The sequence below is a fragment of the Theropithecus gelada genome, chromosome 18 (genome assembly GCF_003255815.1).
Source record: "Theropithecus gelada isolate Dixy chromosome 18, Tgel_1.0, whole genome shotgun sequence".
Classification (NCBI taxonomy): domain Eukaryota; kingdom Metazoa; phylum Chordata; class Mammalia; order Primates; family Cercopithecidae; genus Theropithecus; species Theropithecus gelada.
The window spans coordinates 14,250,364-14,268,039 of record NC_037686.1 but is presented as its reverse complement, the minus strand read 5'-3'; the positions used below and the strand labels follow the sequence as shown (position 1 = coordinate 14,268,039).

The window sequence follows — 17,676 nt, the reverse complement described above, 5'->3', positions numbered from 1 at the left end:
AGACTCAGCCTCAAAAAAAAGAAAAAAAAAAGAAAAAAAAAGTTTTTAAATAATCTTTTCATTTCCCAAGAAACATGTTCTATTTACCACTTTCAATCCTCAGTTACATCTAACCTGTCTGTAAAACACAACGCCCTGGCATGGAGTCCACCTTTATAAAGCCTAAAAACATGCTTTACCATGAGTCTGCAACAAAAAACAACTAAAAGGTTTCTTCCCTTGTGAAACTCAGAAAAAGCTCAAAAGAATTTGGGTCGGAGGACAAAGAAAAATATCAAATATAATTTTAAGCACAGTTTAAACATTCTGTTTTAAATATTTAATTTTTGTTTGTTAAAGCCAGTAAAAATACGGTGGAAAGAAACCAGGTCTGTGGTTCCCAAACACCTCCGGGGCAGTAGTTCCAATTTCACCTGGGGCACTTGTTCAAAAACAGATATCTAAGCCCCACACCCAGAGACTCTGACTTGGAAAATCCAGGGTGGGGCCCAGGAATCTCTAGTATTTTAAAGTACCCCAAATAATTTCAGGATAAAACTAAATGTAGAAAACAATTACTAAGTAAATAGGCATTTAAATGCTGGTGTTTAGTCCTAATCTAGTCTCGGTATAGTCCCAAGGGTCACAAGGGTACATTTCAGAGTCCTGCTTACCGGAGGCCCTGCCTTGGAGCTCACTGAGGTCTGAGGGAAGGCCCAGTATTTTTTCGAAGGGCATTCTAGGTAAATTTGGGAAACATTAGGGTGGGAAGATGCTCTTTACTTGAGGCAAACTGAGTTTTGGTCACAGCTTTACAAGAAGCTAAGTCTGTGATCCTCACAAAGACCCAGGCATCTCCCGTCCACAGTGGCACAAATCACTCCTAGGTTTTGTCGTAGCTGAAATAAACCCCGGTACAATTAAGGTGCATTAGAAGAAGGCAAGCTCTCCCAGCAAGAACACAATTGGGCAAAGGAAATCAGTGAGTACAGCAGCACATAACGCTTTATGATGAGCTTCGCTTTGGGTGGATGATTTAAAAAAGCTGGAATCAATACGATAAACAAAAGCTACTTAAATGTTACAGGCACTGTGATCGATGGCACCACTGACCTCATAGTTCTTCTGATCTACATTAGAAATATATAAATATATATACATAATATATATAGCAACTCTGATAAAAACCTGGAAAGAAAACAATTTAAAACTCTTTAAACCAAAACTTCTTGCTTTTACTTGAGTTAATTTAGCCATAAAGAAAATGATACAGATCTTAATTAAGAGGTTTGTAAAGTACTTAAGTTTGTCATTTTGTTGACATTTAAATGTAATTTCCTCTGAAAACTATTCTTAGGTATCAACTAACTAAACTGAACTGTTGGTTTAGATTATTGTACTACCAGATAAGATAAAATTTGAGATAATTTACTAGAGAGCAACCCAGTCATTTAGGAGTCTATGCTGTTTTAACACTTACCCCTGAGGCTGTAGGTTGTGTTGTGGGGGAAGTATTTTTGCTGCAATCATCTGAGTTAGAAGAGGTGGAAGTTGGAGTCATGGGAATGGAATTATTGCTATTACCTGCAACAGTCAAAATTAACCTTATAAATACACATATGCTCTACTGTTAAGGTTGGCAAATACTTTACAGTCAAATGTCATTTTAGTATATTTACCAGAGCAAGTCTTTGATTTATTTATGTTCTTAGGTTTTCGTTTCCTGGTTTGAATTCCCTCTTTCTTCATAGCAAGTGGTCTGGGCACCTAAAAAATTTTCACATAGGCCATAAATTTAATATTATATTGAAGAAAAATCAAAGACCCAACATTGGTACTAAAAGCCCTCATTTAAAAGAATTTGGCAGCCGGGCGCAGTGGCTCATGCCTGTAATCCCAGCACTTTCGGAGGCCGAAGCAGGCGGATCACCTGAGGTCAGGGGTTCAAAACTAGCCTGGCCAACATGGCGAAACCCTGTCTCTACTAAATATACAAAAATTAGCCAGGCATGGTGGCAGGCACCTATAATCCCAGCTACTTGGGAGGCTGAGGCAGGAGAATCACTTGAACCCAGGAGGTGGAGGTTGCAGTGAGCCGAGAGAGCACTACTGCATTCCAGCCTGGGCAATAAGAGTTAGACTCCATCTCAAAACAAGAAAAAGAAACAAGAAAAAAAAAGAACTTGGCATAAATTTCAATCCAATTTTTATACACACTCAAGAGATCCCAAGTGCACAAAGACTACACTTTCCTCATCAAATGCAGAGATTCCTTCAGAAAGAATGAGATGATTTGTCAAGGAGAATTTAATTCCTTCAACTTAACGTTTATTGTTTGAACTGAGTAGCTATTCACTGAATAAGAATTATTTCAAAGAGATCATGTATTTCCTTCCTCCTACAGATGCAAGGTTATTTTTCTATTTTTTAAGATTGAGGTGTTTATAATGCTTTGTGCAATCCTTTAAAATGAACTATGAAATATTTCAAACTGTAACTATTAAATGCATTATTCCTTTGCATAAATGTCTGATTACATTCAAAATTATTAAGATATATAGACCAGTGATTGTGCATTTTTGATTGATTTCCTTAATTGTGCAGTTTTAAAAATGGTTACTACCATATTACCCATTCTAAAATACACATTTTTCACACTTTCGCATTTTGAAAACTGGAATGTGTCTTAAATGAACGTTTGCAATAGTTCAATTGGTGGCATTTTTTGTCTCCTACTTGTGCATAAGATAATATTTCATATTATAATTAAAAGCACCTTCGATTCAATAAAGTAAATATATTCAGTATGTACACTGAATATATTAAACATATTCAGTAATAAATCACATGCATTCAAATTTTTCACTTGAGTATCTTTCATTTGCTGATTTTTTGTAACTGAAATCACATACAAACCAGACACTAAATGTATATATAAGTGAGCAGAATACATGGCATACCCCATGGAGTTTCATGTAGAGTCCACAAGCATTGCACACGGGTTCACCCTCGGCGTTTCTGCGCCATAAGGTGGTAGTTGTGGTGTGACAGTTGGCACAGGACAATCCAAGCCGCCGTGATGAAGGCTAGAAACAGTACAAGAACATAAGTGGAAAAACATAAGTGACATATATATATATATATATGCTACATACATACATTAAGGTATTTTGTCCCTGTCATCAACAAGCATGTATCTATTTTATTATAAATGAAATGGTCCTTAAGAAAAAAAATTGCAGTGTACTTAGACTGACTTTTCTGGACCAAGAAATCTGAGGTCTGCATAGTGTGCTAGACCCTATAGATTTGATTTACTCCTCCAGCTACCCTATCTCCATGGATTCAAGAATACCAGGGAGCAGTCATATAGTTGGCCAACAACTTCATGCAAAGCTTTTACCAGCGTCCTAACAAGGAGAGTTTCACCCACGGTTTCTTCTCCAATTTAGAGTTTCCCAGATACTCCTGGTATCTTTTTTAGGGGAATTAAAAGATTTTCTAAAAGTTGGCCAAATAGAGTTATATTCAAAACACACCGGAAGTAACAACGCAGGTAGACATCAACATGAGAGTGCCCCACCTCCCCCCCGGGCCCGCCCCCTACCGTGGACAGCAGTTGGCGGTGCACTATCACAGGTCTGAGATTTAAGTCATGAAATGCAATCACAAGCCACTTGCCAATGTGCTAAATGGCTCTGGGCAGTCTCCACTTCCCCTGAAAACTGGAGATCATCAGGTCTGTTTCTCAGATATATGTAAAGGAGTAAACCAGAAACTTTGAAAGGGCCTTTGAAAGTAGATTAATGGAAACTTTGAAAGTACATTAATGGAAATGGATTTCAGAAGAGGGGTAAATGTTTTGTAAAAAAAAAAAAAAAAGAAATATCTTTGAGCACATTCCATAATTACCATCATGATTGCCTGCTGCCTGTATTTTTGTTTTATCTATTTTACAAAAGACACAAGCAAATTTTATGGCATCATGTTAATGCTGCCATTGTCTTAGATGCAGTGATACTAATATATTTGCCCTATCAGTATTATTCTCAACTTTTGTTCATACAAAGGGTTAATTGGTATTACCAGAAAAGGTAAAAGGCCACCTGTCTGCCACTGTCACTCCTATTTCCATGTTTTCTTTATGCCCACAACATCCTTAAAGGGAATTTATTATCTCTAGATTACTACATGTTAATTATAAAGGATGGGAGTTTAAGCTAATATAATTTCCTACCCAGAATGGCAAAATATAAAACTTGTTTTTAAGTTGCCAAGCTTAAATTTCCTTTTAAATGCTGTAAATTACTATAAAAATTGTGACATAGCTTCAGTTAAAAAAAAAAAAAAATGCATGCTTGCTTCCATAGTAAAATTGGAAGGATACAGAGAAGATTAGCATGGCCCCAGCACAAGAATGACACCCAAATTCGTGAAGCTTTCCATATTAAAAAAAAAAATTAGAGAAAGATTTGGGACCAAACCAAGTTGAAAATTACAAAATTTGCGAAGTTAAGAAAAATCAATTGTAAAGAATGAAGAAGAGAAATGTAAATTGAATATGTATCGAATATTCACAGATTACAGGACAGAGACTTCCAAAATTTTTGCTGGCAAATTTAAAAGATGAAATTAAAATTTGCATTTATGATTCACATCCTGCTGCATTACTTAGCATCACTCTTTACAGATAAGTTATAAACACAAAGAGACACTGGCAAACGTTTTAGCACTACAACATTTCTAAGAAGTCAGCGCTAAGAATCAATTTGCCTTTAGTTGAAATGAGTATGGCTTGGCTCACAGGAGAGCTACCTGGGAAACTGCTTTGCTAAAATCACGACAACATATTAACAAAACTTTACACATCCAGGCTTTTCTTTTTTCTTTGTGGTTAAAAGAAAATAATTTTTTAGGAAAGGATTCCTTTTTCTTCATAAATGTGAAATCAGTAAATGAGGGACAGGAAGGTTCACTTTATAAACCAGTCATTTATGACAGTTTCCAGTGGAATTTGGAGCCAATGTGAAGCAAACTTGTTATCAGAATTTGCCATTATAACAAAGGACTTTATGACTGTCAACTGCAGATCATAAGTGAAGCCAGTCCTCATAAACATGTGAAATGCAGGTGAATGGGTTATAAAAGTTCCTTGTAACAAGCGATCTCAGTCATATTCCTCACTGACAAGGAATTCAAGTTACACCATAAATCTCTTACTTTGCAATGTATTGCAAGTTCAGATTCACAGTGATTGGTTCTATACTGCTGGCTAAACAAACTTGAGTTCAACATTCTGTTTCTGAGAACTAAGCCAGATCCATCAAAACCATAAATAAGAAGCCCACAAGGAGACCTCATTGATAGTGACACACCCTTCAATTGGTATCATTTATAACCCATTTACAAAGCATATTTGCTGACCTTGGTTATGGCCAAGACACCTGCTAAGCACAAAGAAAATTAATTGATTCAGAAATGCTAAAAACTGTTCTTTTTTTTTTTTTTTTCCTTCTAAGTTATTTTTACTGGTACATGCACAAAACAAATGGCACTATCTAAATATGTTACTAGATCAAATTTATAATGCAACTGGAACCTAAATGGCTACTCTTCCACCAAATTTTTGCTCAATCTCTAGAAAATGTTACCTTTGAGAGTTCAGTTAGTACTCAGCTCAAAGTGCCTTTCCAGAAAAATAAATCAGTTTCATTGTTCATGTGTTGTCTATTATATGAAAACAAGGAACTTCTGTGGGATATTTTCCACTTACTACTTTTTCTTCTTTAGTATGATGCATTTAAGAAAAAATGAAACCCACAGAGAGTCACACACTACAGTTAAAATTTCTTTAAAGAAAATTTTAAGCTGTGGGAGGTTGTAACGAGTGTAAGGCATACACATTCATTAAATTAACCTCGGCCACTTTATTTTAAATGCATTAAAACAAAACCAACCATAAAACTAATTGCTTCTCTTTAAGGCGTCAGACTTATATTGTGATGCAATTTCACTCTAATCTATTTAACACAAACAACATGGGTAGCATTTGTTCCTGCTAATTAGAGTATAACAAATAAATTACTGGGATACTTAAGACGTCTGGCATCTAACTGTAACATATTTAGCTTTAAAGGGTTATTAGATTATGAGTACTTCGCTAAACAAATGTTAGCCTTACAATGGGGCTGGTGAAAGCTTTCCTTTATTTTCTCTAACCATTACAGCGGTACTCTCTCCGGCTAAGAAGCACACATAACAATGACAATACAAGACTAATCCCTGAAATCAGGATTCCCTTTCTTTAAAACATGGTGGCCGGGCGCGGTGGCTCACGCCCGTAATCCCAGCACTTCGGGAGGCGGGCGGATCACCTGAAGTCGGGAGTTCGAGACCAGCCTGACCTACATGGAGAAACCCTGTCTCTACTAAAAATACAAAAAAATTAGCTGGGCGTGGTGGCGCATGCCTGTAATCCCAGCTACTCGGGAGGCTGAGGCAGGAGAATCGCTTGAACCGTGGAGGCGGAGGCTGCGGTGAGCCAAGATCACGCCATTGCACTCCAGCCTGGACAACAAGAGTGAAACTCCGTCTCAAAAATAAATAAATAGATAAAAAGTACAAGGTGTGCGAATTGGTGAAAACGCTCAACTTAAGAACATACAAACCACACGTTTTCTCAAGTTCTACAAGGTTCTCTGATTTCGAAATAACAAAAGTTAGAGCAAATAAATTTTCACCAGGTTCAAGGGCAATCCAAGATATGGAATTTGGGGATACACCTGAGGATAAGAGGTAGAAGTGACCAAGAAGGTGGAAAGGACAAAGTAAAAGGCACCCAAAAGAATATGGCTGTGAGGAGGCGAGAGGGTGGGTGGATTTCTGGCATATTCTATTCGGGGGGTGGATGGTATAAGTGAGCATGGTTTTTCAAGGATAAAATCTAAACCATACCCAGTGAAAAAAGTCTTCCTTCGTCCAGCCTCGGTAGGTCTGTTTTTCCCCTCGGGTTACCATCACCAATTTTTTGCCTATCTTACCAGAATTATTACAGTGCTTTGGCAAGTACACCTAGAGATATATAGATTTTCTTCTTTCTTTCTTTGCTTGAAACATGGTAACATTTTTCACCTTCCTTTTTTGTTTGTTTTTGTCATTTAGGAACGTCATTCCCTGCGCATAAATATGGGGAAAGGCTATCTTGGCTTCCCAGACGCCGGTTTCGGGGTAACCTCTGCTTGGGCGCCAGCGGGTGGGCGTTGGAACAGCCGGGACAGGATGGTACCGCTGGGTCCCCGCTCAGGTGGGACCGGGGCGGCCGCACCTGTCCCCGGGGAGGGGGACGCCCCGGAGGCAGGCAGAGCCGGGGGGCGGGCAGGGCCAGTAGAGCCGGGGGCCCGGCCGCGAGCCAGGGGCAGGGCAGGTCACACTCACCACGCGCTTCTGCGGCTTGATGAGGGGCCGGCTGAGGCCGTTCATCTTGCTGTAGAGCCCGCAGGCGTTGCACAGGTAGTGGCCGGTGCCGTCCCGCCGCCACAGCGGCGTCTGGATGGAGCCGCAGTTCACGCACTCGCGGCTCTCGGACAGGTCCTCCAGCAGGTCTGCGGCGACAGCGGGGCGAGAGGGCGGGTGAGGCCGCGCCGGACCCGTCCCTCCCCGCGACACCCGGGGGACCCCGGCCCCCAGCCCCGGTGCCCGGCTTCCCTGCCCGCACCCTTCCCGGCTGCGCTTTTCTCCTTGGCCGCAAAGCCAGGAGCAGGGTTTTTATTTCGTCACTGTCGATCCGCTGACCATTTGTCCAATACTTCTGTACACCCGGGGCGCCCCAGTAGAGACCCCGGGAAAGAGACAGTGCTGGAAGCAGAGGACGTCAGAGTCCGAGATGAGCGGTGGGGAGGAGGTCGGCTTGAGTCCCCTGACCCCTACTCTCAGGCTGTCCCGGAGCTTTTAAAGACTAAAATCCATCATCATTACAGTACGTCGTTGCCAAACCCGAGCAAGCCACACAGCAATACTGACCACTGAGCCCCGCTGCAACCCACAAATATCCGGGGACAGAGCGAGGCTGCCGCATTAACTTTTATCTCAAGTAATTTTAAAAAGTATTTTCTACATCTGCCACCGGTCCATATGTGCCTCTTCTCCAATTAAAGATACACAAGTGAAATTAAAAGTACTATTCTTAGGCACCTACGTTAGTTAGAAACTAGAAACGAGAAAATTACTCTCAACTTTTCAGGGGTAAAATGCACTAACATTAAGCACAGAGTTTATTTTCATGTCACGAAGATCAAATGCTAAAATCCCCTGATTTAGAAGTGGGTCCAACTGTTTCTATCCGCAAAATTTTTATAAAAGGTTGATACCTTACTGATTGAGAAAATTACCAAGACCTTCCCAGTGATCATTTTGAGTTATACAATCTATTTAAAATGTGTTTATTTTACCTAATTTTATTATTATTATTCTTTGGTTAGTTTTCAGAATTCACAATAACCTAAACCTGCTAATAAAACAAATCTTAATTAAGAGTAAATGTAACATTTATTACTTCTCAAGAAGGTTAAATATGGAAGAATAAATGTCTCTAAAAATGAGATAGGTACTTATAAGTATAGACCAAAAAAAAAACATATAGACCACCATTTAGGTTCTTTAGATTATAGAAGGTTTAAACGTTCTAGTTTTGCATTATTGAAGAAGCATTTCTGAATCACTTTTTAAAGTAAATAAACATTACACTTTAGAGTTTTAGCTGAAGATTGTGTGCTAGTGAACCTTTTTGTTCTTTCTCACCCCCTTGCAGTTTATTGCTTGTGTCTACCATCAACTCTGGGGTAATGATATTTAAATATTACTTTAGCATAAAAACTCTTTAATTCCATTAATACTATTTACAAAACAAGTCTCCTTTCTCATTTCTTATTAAGTTTTAAAGAAACTAGCATCCTACACAGCCCGAGTTCAAAGTTGTCATGGGGATACCGCAACTCACAACAGATCACAAAGATTTATTCTTCTCCGCTCTAAAAGCCACTATTGACTATGGTAATCAGTAAAATACTCAGGACTTCAAGGACACTGAAGTTAAACAAGGTATTTGTCTTTGTTGTTGACTTTAAAATGTTACCTATCAGAGCCCCTCTGGACAGAGGAGTGGGGCATTCCCTGGAAAACCCAGTCCTCTGCCTGGGAACAATAAGAATCCCAATAGAAGACAGCATAAACTCCCCAGGTAGAACTATTTAGTCATCTGAAAACCCAAAGACAAAATTTAATTAAAAGTCCACTTTGAATAAATAATAAATACAATCTAGGAAGTTTGCTTATTTTTAGTTAAATAAAATCTCTCTCATTCCCTCCCAACCTCTTTCCCAAACCCACCAAGCAGCTATAATCCTCTAAATGACTAAAAAGGAAAAAAAAAAAAAAAATGCTGTCTGTATATCTGATTGTGCTGGAGGCTTGCTCACCAAGTTCCCCCTTTTCAACTCACCATTTCTCACCTAACATGGCTGTTTGGGGTGCCCTTGGGGAGTGATAGATTCAGAGCAGAAGGGCACCACCACCTGTCTTTCTGTGTGTGGCACCAAGACACAGGGACTCAAACACAGTTCTGCAGGAGCTTAGGAGGGTGTAGGACCCAGGAAATAAAGGGGTGTGAGAACTCTGAGATCACCCCAGAGTAAGCTCATCCCATCTACCCAGTCAGCAAGAGGTGTATAGCGTGGGTTTCCAGAAGCCTCCAGATTGTGCGGGTTGATCAAGTTCAGCACTCGGGTTTTAGCTCTGGTGTTTAAAGTGTCTGCCTCCAAAAACGGTTTGTTTAAAAAAAAAAAAAAAAAAATCTAAGAAACAGGAAACCTAGCTAGGAAGCCGGCCCCAGAGTACCTGTGAGGACAAGCAAAGTTAGGGTCACTCGCTCCCCACCCTTCACCCCAATACTGGCTTGGTCCCAGTCGCTTCCTGATTTCCTAACAGACTCTATGCAAAAGCTGGGTGTTCCCAAATCCCTTCCCATCTTTTTAAACATAATTTTTTTAAAAAATGCTTAAAAAATAACAAATCTTCTAGGTCTACAGAAAATTTCTCTAACGGTGGTGTGCCCAGAAGATGAAAAAATTAGGGAAAGTATAGGCTAAATTTAAAACAAAAAGCAACATATTAACTTGCCCACAACTGCCCCATACTGCCTCTAAAGGGATTTCGCATACAGAACCAGTTACTGTAAACATTTAAAGACTCTCTCAGCCATATGAAATGCTGGAAGATTGGAGGAAAGGAACCTGGAGATCAAGCTAAGGTGTGTCGAGAAATAGGCAGAGTTGCAGGCGCTGGCTCAGGCTGCAGCTAGCCCTCACCCAACTCACACACCCTTGCACATTCCCTACAGAACTCCCCGACTGACAAAAGAAGCTTCACACCCAACCATTGCCTCCTTAGAGATTCCCAGTCTCTCCATCTCTGCTCCTGGGAGCCAAACATGGGTCCCTATGCAGCGGTAAGGAAGAGAGCCCTTGACTCTCAAGTTCCAAGCCAACAGTGCAAATCTCAACAGGGTCCCCGATCCCATTCCACACACCGGAAATATGGTCTCGGGGCCAGCTTTGCAGCAGAAGCAAAAAGAGGGAATTTCGCTGGGCGCGGTGGCTCACGCCTATAAGCCCAGCACTTTGGGAGGCAGAGGTGGGTGGATCACCTGAAGTCAAGAGTTCAAAACCAGCCTGACCAATATGGCAAAAACTACTAAAAATACAAAAAGTAGGTGTGGCGGCACGTTCCTGTAATCCCAGCTACTCGGGAGGCTGAGGCAGGAGAATCACTTGAACCCAGGAGGTGGAGGTTACAGTGACCACTGCACTCCAGACTGGGTAATAGAGCAAAATTAAAAAGAGGGAATTTTGAGACCAAGTCTTGCAGCACTTGGAAGAAGACAGAAAGAACTTAGGTTATCAGGGAGCTGTTCAAATTTGTTCCTTCACTTTCAGACCACTTGCATTTCCAGGGTGTCTTTTGCAGACAAAGTTGGGAATGTCCCATTTTATCCTAGGGAATCCTGGCCCCTAGAAGGACTGACTTGCTGTCCCCAAAGGCAGCATCGAGGCTCCCACGAGAAGCACAGACCTGGGATACACAAGACACCGGGGTAGGACTGTTTGGATTAATGTGCCTTCCTCCACTCTGCCACCTCTGTGACTCAAGGGGCCTCCCCCACACCTCCCCTCTAACAAACAACAATAAAAAAAGGTGTTGTTTCCTTAGAAAGATTATCAAACAGGTGAAATATATAGTAAGAGAAGCCAGCTGAAAGCACCAAAGACGCAGAATGTTGCATCTGAGAAAAGCAGCCTAACAGGGCTCACACACTCCTGTGCTGGAGTAAACAAAACACTTTTCAAAACGAGGCATTTCCAGGTATTTTTGACAATAGCATTTTCACGGTTTACCCCCTAATGGCTCCCAGACACAGGAATTAAGAGTATGAGTCAAATTGGAAACTGAAAAACTGGTGGGCTAAACTTCGAAGGGAGAATAGGTGCCCCAGCTCCAGGATGTCTGAGTTGCAGCCTGGCCATGTGAGCAGCAGTCCCAGACCAGGGCCCAGCTGATGCCAAGCAAAAGGGCCTATCCACCAGCTCTCCTTCAGCATAAAGTCACAAGTCTGACCACTCCAGGTGCCCTCTCATCTTTTCTTTCCCTCTCTCCCTTGTGGGAGAGAAGACGCCAACCAGCTTCCCTAGGAACATCTAAGCTCTTCTGTTGTGCTTTTCTAAATACCCTTCTCTAGGAAAACACACACACACCCTTTGGAGAGTTAAACTGGGTGAGTCTGCAAGTGCTTGTATGTGTGTTTGGGGGTGGATCAAGTGTCCGCCACTCTCCCAAACTTACTCCCATCGTGGAATCTCTTCCACTCACCCAAAGTAGGGTCTGCGATGAAGCTCAAGCGCTCTTAGTTACCTCCCAGCCTCGTTTTTCCCCAGTAGCAGAGGCCATTCACTACTCATCAAGGCCCTGAGCTTCTCCAAGGCACAAAGGTACAGATGTGCATTTAGTCTCTTCCGTGGAAAGGAACTTGGCACAAGAGAATCGCCTCAGCGCTACCAGACTCTCCTCACCCAGCCACAGGCCTGCAAATCCATCCTGGGACCAGGCCGACCTCCGTGCACCCGGACGAGAAAGTCCTGAAAACAGGGCCTCAAAGTCCTGAAAACAGAGTGGAGTAGCTGCTCCACGTCCCCCGTGCGCCCCAGCGCTTTGGACCCGCAACCTGACCCTGAGGCGCGACCCTTACCTGCACTGGGGCCACGGGGCACCGGGAGCGGGGCTCCGGCGCGGCTCTGCAGGCTGTGCAGCACCGGGGTCTCGAAGGGTCCGGCAGGCCAGGCGGGCGTCAGTGGCGCCCCTACGTAGGGCGAGTAGGGGCTCGGATGGTGGTGGTGGTGGTGGTGGTGGTGATGGTACGTCCCGTTCAGCGGCCGCGCCGCCGACAGCGAGCTGTACTGGGGCTCGCGGCCGCCCATGGCCGCCAGGCTGCCGCCGCCGCCGCTCACGCCTCCCGCGCCCCCACTACCCGCGGCCGCGTAGCCTCCCGGCTCCCGCGCGGCGCCGTTGGCCATGGGCGGGCTGGGCGAGTAAGGGAAGCGCGCCGAGACGTGCGCCGCGGCCGAGCCAGCGCCGCCAGGCCCCGCGGCCCCACCGCCAGCCGCTCCGCCTCCGCCGCCGTACGGGGGGCTGTCGGCAGAGGCCTGGGGCCAGCCGGGGTGCGCGCCCGCGCCGCCCGCGTGGTTGGCTGGCCCACTGCCCGACCCCTGCAGGTGGTACGGTAGGCCGGGCAGCATGGAACCCACGCGAGTAGTGGGCACGTAGACCGGGGAGCTGGCCGCCGCCGCGGCTGCTGCCGCCGCGGCCGCAGAGTGCACGAAGCCGCCGGGCGCACCATCGTAGGCGGCCGGACCCTGGCTGGAGAGAGCGGCGAGGGTCTGGTACATCTCCTCCGGCTGCTCGGGTGCGAAGGGGCTCAGCTTGGCGCCGCGGCTGGACCACAGCAGCTTGCTGGCGGTCGCGGCTTGGTCGAGGTCAGTGAACAGCAGCAGGTCCTCCCAACTCGACAGGTTGCCCCCGGGGCCCGCGACCCCAGGCGCCGAAGGTCCGTGGGGAACCCCGAAGGGATGCGAAGCGTATGAGCTGAGCAGCAGCGAGCGGGCCGGGGGTCCAGCCGCTGCCTCCGCGTCGAGCTGAGGCGTCACGCAGTTGCTGCCGGGGCCCCGCTCTCCGCCCCGGGAGCAGGAGGAGGACGAGGAAGAGATGGGGGAAGGCGGCGTGGAGGGGTCCCGCGCTGGAAAGGCTCCGGAGTCGCTGGCGTCCGCACCCGCGGCCCCGAAGCGCTTCGGCAAGCACCAGCCGCCGTCAGTCAAGGCCATCCACGGTCCGGCGCCGCTGCAAGCTGACGTCTAGCTCCTGAGGCGAGGTGGGGGAGACGGGGATGGTAGGAGATAGACGAGTTACCAAGACCGTAGGCTGCACACTACCTCGCCTCCACTCCTTTATTCTAGTTCAAATGGGATCCACCTCCAATGGGATCTTTGAGAACTCAAATATCCCATTTGAGACTTCTCAAAGATCCCATTTCTGCCTGGGGCGTGGGGATTAATAAGGGAGAGGGGAAAGGAGCCTGCGGAGCCGCCACAGGGCCCTGGAAGGACTGGGATACCAGCCCTCCCTCAAAGGCACCGCTCCGGTCCCCGCGTCCTCCCCGCCCACCCCCTCGGCCGCATCCTTTCTCAGTGCGCGCGCCAGATCCCAGGGGTGATCTGCAGAAGCTGGATGAGGCTTTCCTTCCGCCCTAAAGTGTCTCCCCCGGGCTGATGACACACAAAAGAATTTAAGTAGCTGTGCGTGTTGGCACCGCAGCATCCCGCCTCTCTGCGGATGCCCCTCTCCCGAAATGCCTCGGGGTGAGGGTTCCCCACGGGGAAACCGTTCGCGTAAGGAAGGCAACCTGTCCCCGAAAACGAAACCGCCGCGTTCTCCTATACTGGCTCTCCCAGAGTTTCCCGGACTGCGCTGACCAGCCCGAACGCGAGCCCCAGAGAGAAATGCCATTCGGCCCAGGAAAAGTGGGACGCCAGGGCAGGGGCAGCAGTCCGGGTCCTTCCCAGCAGAGGCAGAGCAGGGAGCTCGCGGGGCGGGAATCGCCAGCCCCACCGGCGTCCCCGCGGCGCCGCACACCTTAGACACGGCCCGCGCCTGCAGCCACCAGCGTGCGCGCTCACGCCGGCCGGGCAGCCCGGCCCACCCCGCGGTCATCCCCAGCAGCAGAAAGGCCGGACCCTCCCGGAATCGGACGTAGTGGGGTGGAGCGGAGAGCAGAGAAAAGGAGGGGGAACACAAGGGGCTGGGGGGGGGGGGGCGTGAGACTGCCCCAGAGCCGAGGCGACCCCAAAGGGGAGAGCAGGAAGAATGACAGGGAGAATCGGAGGAGTGGGGGAGGGAGGCGAAATGCAGCCGGGCTGGCCTCCTCTAGGCTGCTCTTCCAAATCGCCTCGGCTCATCGGAGATTACCACACTAAAATTAATGCCCACACACAGACCTGGCTAGATAGCAAGAAAGAAGTTTCTCTGCCTGCCTAACTACCGGCTCCCGCCCCTTTGCGCCGAGATAACTCGCAGATAAGGCTGCGCGCAGATAAGCGCTTCGAGAAGAGGAAAAGAGACTAGAAGTTGGTCCGCGGTGTCCCGGGAGCCTGGGAGCCGCCTCAGCCCGCCCGGAGGGGAGGAGGGAGACACCCTCGGAGCCGACCGCGGCCTGGAGAGGGCCGGAGCGCCGGAGGCCCAGGGGCCCGCGACGAGTAGGGGTGGAGGAGAGGGAAGCGGGGAGATCGCGTGAGGAGGAAGCAGCCGAACCTCGGGCGGGCGCTGCGCATGGAGAACGGCCGCGGCGGAGGGTGCTCCCAGGCGTGGAGAGAGGCCGAGGGCGCCAGCGGGCGAGCGCGAGTCCGGGGTCTGCGCCGCGCTGCTGGTGAATAAAAAGGAGAGAGGAGGCGCCTCTTACTGCTCTGCCGGAAAACTGCAGCCTGCGCTCCTGATTGGACTCACCGAGCCCTAAACAAACAGCGCTCGCCGAAGGGTGCCAGGCTGTGGGTCGGAACTGCGCTCAGCGAGCAGCTGGGCGCTGGAGGTGAAGAGGCGGAGGAGGGATCTAGGGGAGGAGAGAAAAGAGGGTGGGGAGGGGACGGCGAGGGGGAGGGGAGCGCGCCGCCCAGGCAGACAATGAGCGCCGCGCTGCCTGCGGGCGTGGGCTGAGCCGCGAGCCCTGTCCCCGGAGTGGGGGCGAGTCCACCCGGGGGGCGCCGAGCCCAGGAACGCCGGGGGAGGGGCGGAGGCCACAGAACCCCTGACCTGGCTGGCGACCCGCACCCACACAGCGGCTGTGCACTCTCCCGCTCCCGCAGTCGCACACACACACCCACACGAGGGAGGAGGAGGGAGCCTTGGCACGGGAGGAGTTGGCAGTGCACAGCCCCGCGCCGCCGCCGCGGCGGGAGGGGCGCTCCAGCCCCTGGGTCAGCACGCCCCCAGAAGGAGGGGAGAATGTGCTCTGCGCCCCCCCGCCCCCCAACCCCCGCCTAGCCCCTTCACAGCAAATGTGCTTTTTGCCCTGCGGTTGTGTGAGACAGACCTTAAACTTTCTCCGACCCTATCTCGGGATGCTAGGGTTCAGGTCGTGGTGGTTTCGGGAACCTCACGACAAAATTCCCCAGTTGACTTTTGGGAACTTTAACTCGGGTGGTCCTGTACGGAAAGGTAGTCTATGGGGTGCGCAGAATGGAAAAGGGCTTCCACATCAGTGGTGTTCGAGGACGCTCTCCAACTTTTGATGTCCCGTTTGCACGGAGATTTCCCTGGAGAGTTTCAGGTAAGTCGCAGATAAGTCACTGCGAAGAGGGGGTGTCACCTTCCCTGGACCCAGAGCTGAATGCTGCTTCCCCACCCCCACGTTCATATACACACCCCCTGTTCGCTCCCTCCAAACAGTTATCACAACTCTGTACAAACTGATACGGTCCCTAGCGGGCAAAGGGACTGGAAATGAACGTCGCGGGGTTATCAGCGCCGATCTGTCAGCGGCGACTCGCGCGGCCGCAGGCTCGTCCGCTGCAGGAGCCGTGATATATGTCTCGCTCCCTTTCGCTCACAGAAAGGATTTCTTCCGACAGACGTGACCCCAGAAGGCTGCCGAGGGAGAGTTTAGGACAAGAGGAGTTGTTTTTGTGAGAATGCATTTTTATGCTTTCCCCCGCCCCCCCCCTTTCCCCCCCCCCCCCCCCCCCCGCCAGGTAAATCGAAGTAAATGATTTTCTGAAGGTCGGTCTCCCAGAAAGCGTTTGGGCTCTGGTTTTTTGTTTTGTTTTTATTTTCGTGTTTTCCCAGTTAGGGAAGGGAGAGGAGCCTGTGCAGAGTTGAACTGGGGTGGGGAGGTGCGTTGTAAAGTATGGTTTCCAGAGACGGTGAGACCTCGTCGCTAAGCGTTGTTTCCTCTGCGTGTAACTGTGAGTTGTGAACTTGTGGCTCCTGGGGGAGCGGGAACAGGGCCTGAAAGTGCGGAGGAAGGGGCGAGGAATTCAGGAAGTTGGAGAGAATTATTTTTTTTTCATTCTTCGTTGTAAATTGCGTCTAAACACTTCTGAATTTTAAATTGCTACCGAGAAGGTCCAGAAACCGTTCTCGTCCAATTTAGTCACTTTTATTACAATCCACTTTGCCTCCCCCAATCACTGCGGCGGCTCCCAGTTTCAGCGTGGCCACATTTTGAAAAGGCTGAAGGTAGAAAACTCTGGAATGGAGAGGTTGGCTACTGGAGCAGGATCCAGGGGCTTTAAATTTTAACCTGAGTGCGATTGAATGCGCGACTCCCAGAAGAGATAGCCAGGCGTCCGCCCGGCCGCTCAGCCCCCGCCAGGACCCGGAATGCCTTGCTTTTGGTTCTTTTCGTGAGTTTCACCAAATGTTTAAGTGGACTGCGTTCTGCAGAAGCTCAATTGTAAGCAGTGACGGAAATGTGTTGTGGACATTTGATTTCCTTTGATTCCAACGTTTTGAAATAATGTTTCTCAGGTTTGCTATTAAAAGCAATTTTCTAAAAACTCTATCTTGTTTGCTAAAAATAAACTTTCTGGCTCAGTTCGTGTCCAGGCTGTGAATGGCCTCCAACCCTGAGCCCCGAGGAGATCGAGCCCTGGCGCGAGCCTGATCTCTGTCCTGTGTGTTTCTTTGTATTTGCAAGTACAAGGATGTCTGCGTGGATATCCCTGGACACTCGATACCCCCCGGGGACCTGCTTTTCCCGCAGCTCCGCAGACGCGGCAGAAGGGCGCGCTGGCCACGGCGCTGCTGGGACAGAGGTGAGCGGCGGGGTGGACATTGACCGATTCGACAACCTTCGGGCTCTAAGGGCTCGGGAAGGGACCCGGCATTTTACCCTCCAGATTCCCAATCTATTTTTAAAAATAATGTTCAAAACAAATGGGAAAAACAAGTGATTGCTCCTTTTCATGGTCACAGATTATATTTATTTTTTCAGACTGGTTTTCCAACCAAACGAGGGAATGGGTAGTGAATGTTGTTGTTGTTTTTGTGTGTGTTGGTTAATTTCAAAATAAAACTGTTTAACTCGTACAGTTGATTCAGACAGAA

General features: G+C 47.7%; 1 protein-coding gene, 1 long non-coding RNA gene and 1 other non-coding gene across 4 annotated transcripts in view; 2 read left to right on the top strand and 1 right to left on the bottom strand.

The window, feature by feature from the left end:
* GATA6 (GATA binding protein 6) overlaps nt 1-15,149 on the bottom strand; it is a 32,873-nt gene extending 17,724 nt beyond the window's left edge. The window contains exons 1-6 of one of the 2 annotated variants that reach the window (XM_025365697.1): nt 14,887-15,149; nt 12,275-13,440; nt 7,414-7,580; nt 2,940-3,065; nt 1,659-1,746; nt 1,460-1,563 (exon numbers count right to left, since the gene is read on the bottom strand). In XM_025365697.1, the coding sequence (XP_025221482.1) occupies nt 1,460-1,563; nt 1,659-1,746; nt 2,940-3,065; nt 7,414-7,580; nt 12,275-13,403 (1,614 nt within the window). In that variant the 5' untranslated portion in view covers nt 13,404-13,440; nt 14,887-15,149. Of the gene's footprint in view, nt 1-1,459; nt 1,564-1,658; nt 1,747-2,939; nt 3,066-7,413; nt 7,581-12,274; nt 13,859-14,886 lie in introns of those variants that run through there. The other variant, XM_025365698.1, reaches the window with a different exon arrangement.
* Nucleotides 4,330-4,431, top strand: LOC112611805. The gene has a single exon (XR_003116766.1). It is a non-coding gene; the product is annotated as a U6 spliceosomal RNA (small nuclear RNA).
* Nucleotides 15,150-16,099: 950 nt separating the features above from the next.
* LOC112611572 lies at nt 16,100-17,665 on the top strand. The gene is made up of 2 exons (XR_003116690.1): nt 16,100-16,973; nt 17,267-17,665. It is a non-coding gene; the product is annotated as an uncharacterized LOC112611572 (long non-coding RNA).
* Nucleotides 17,666-17,676: the final 11 nt, after the last annotated feature.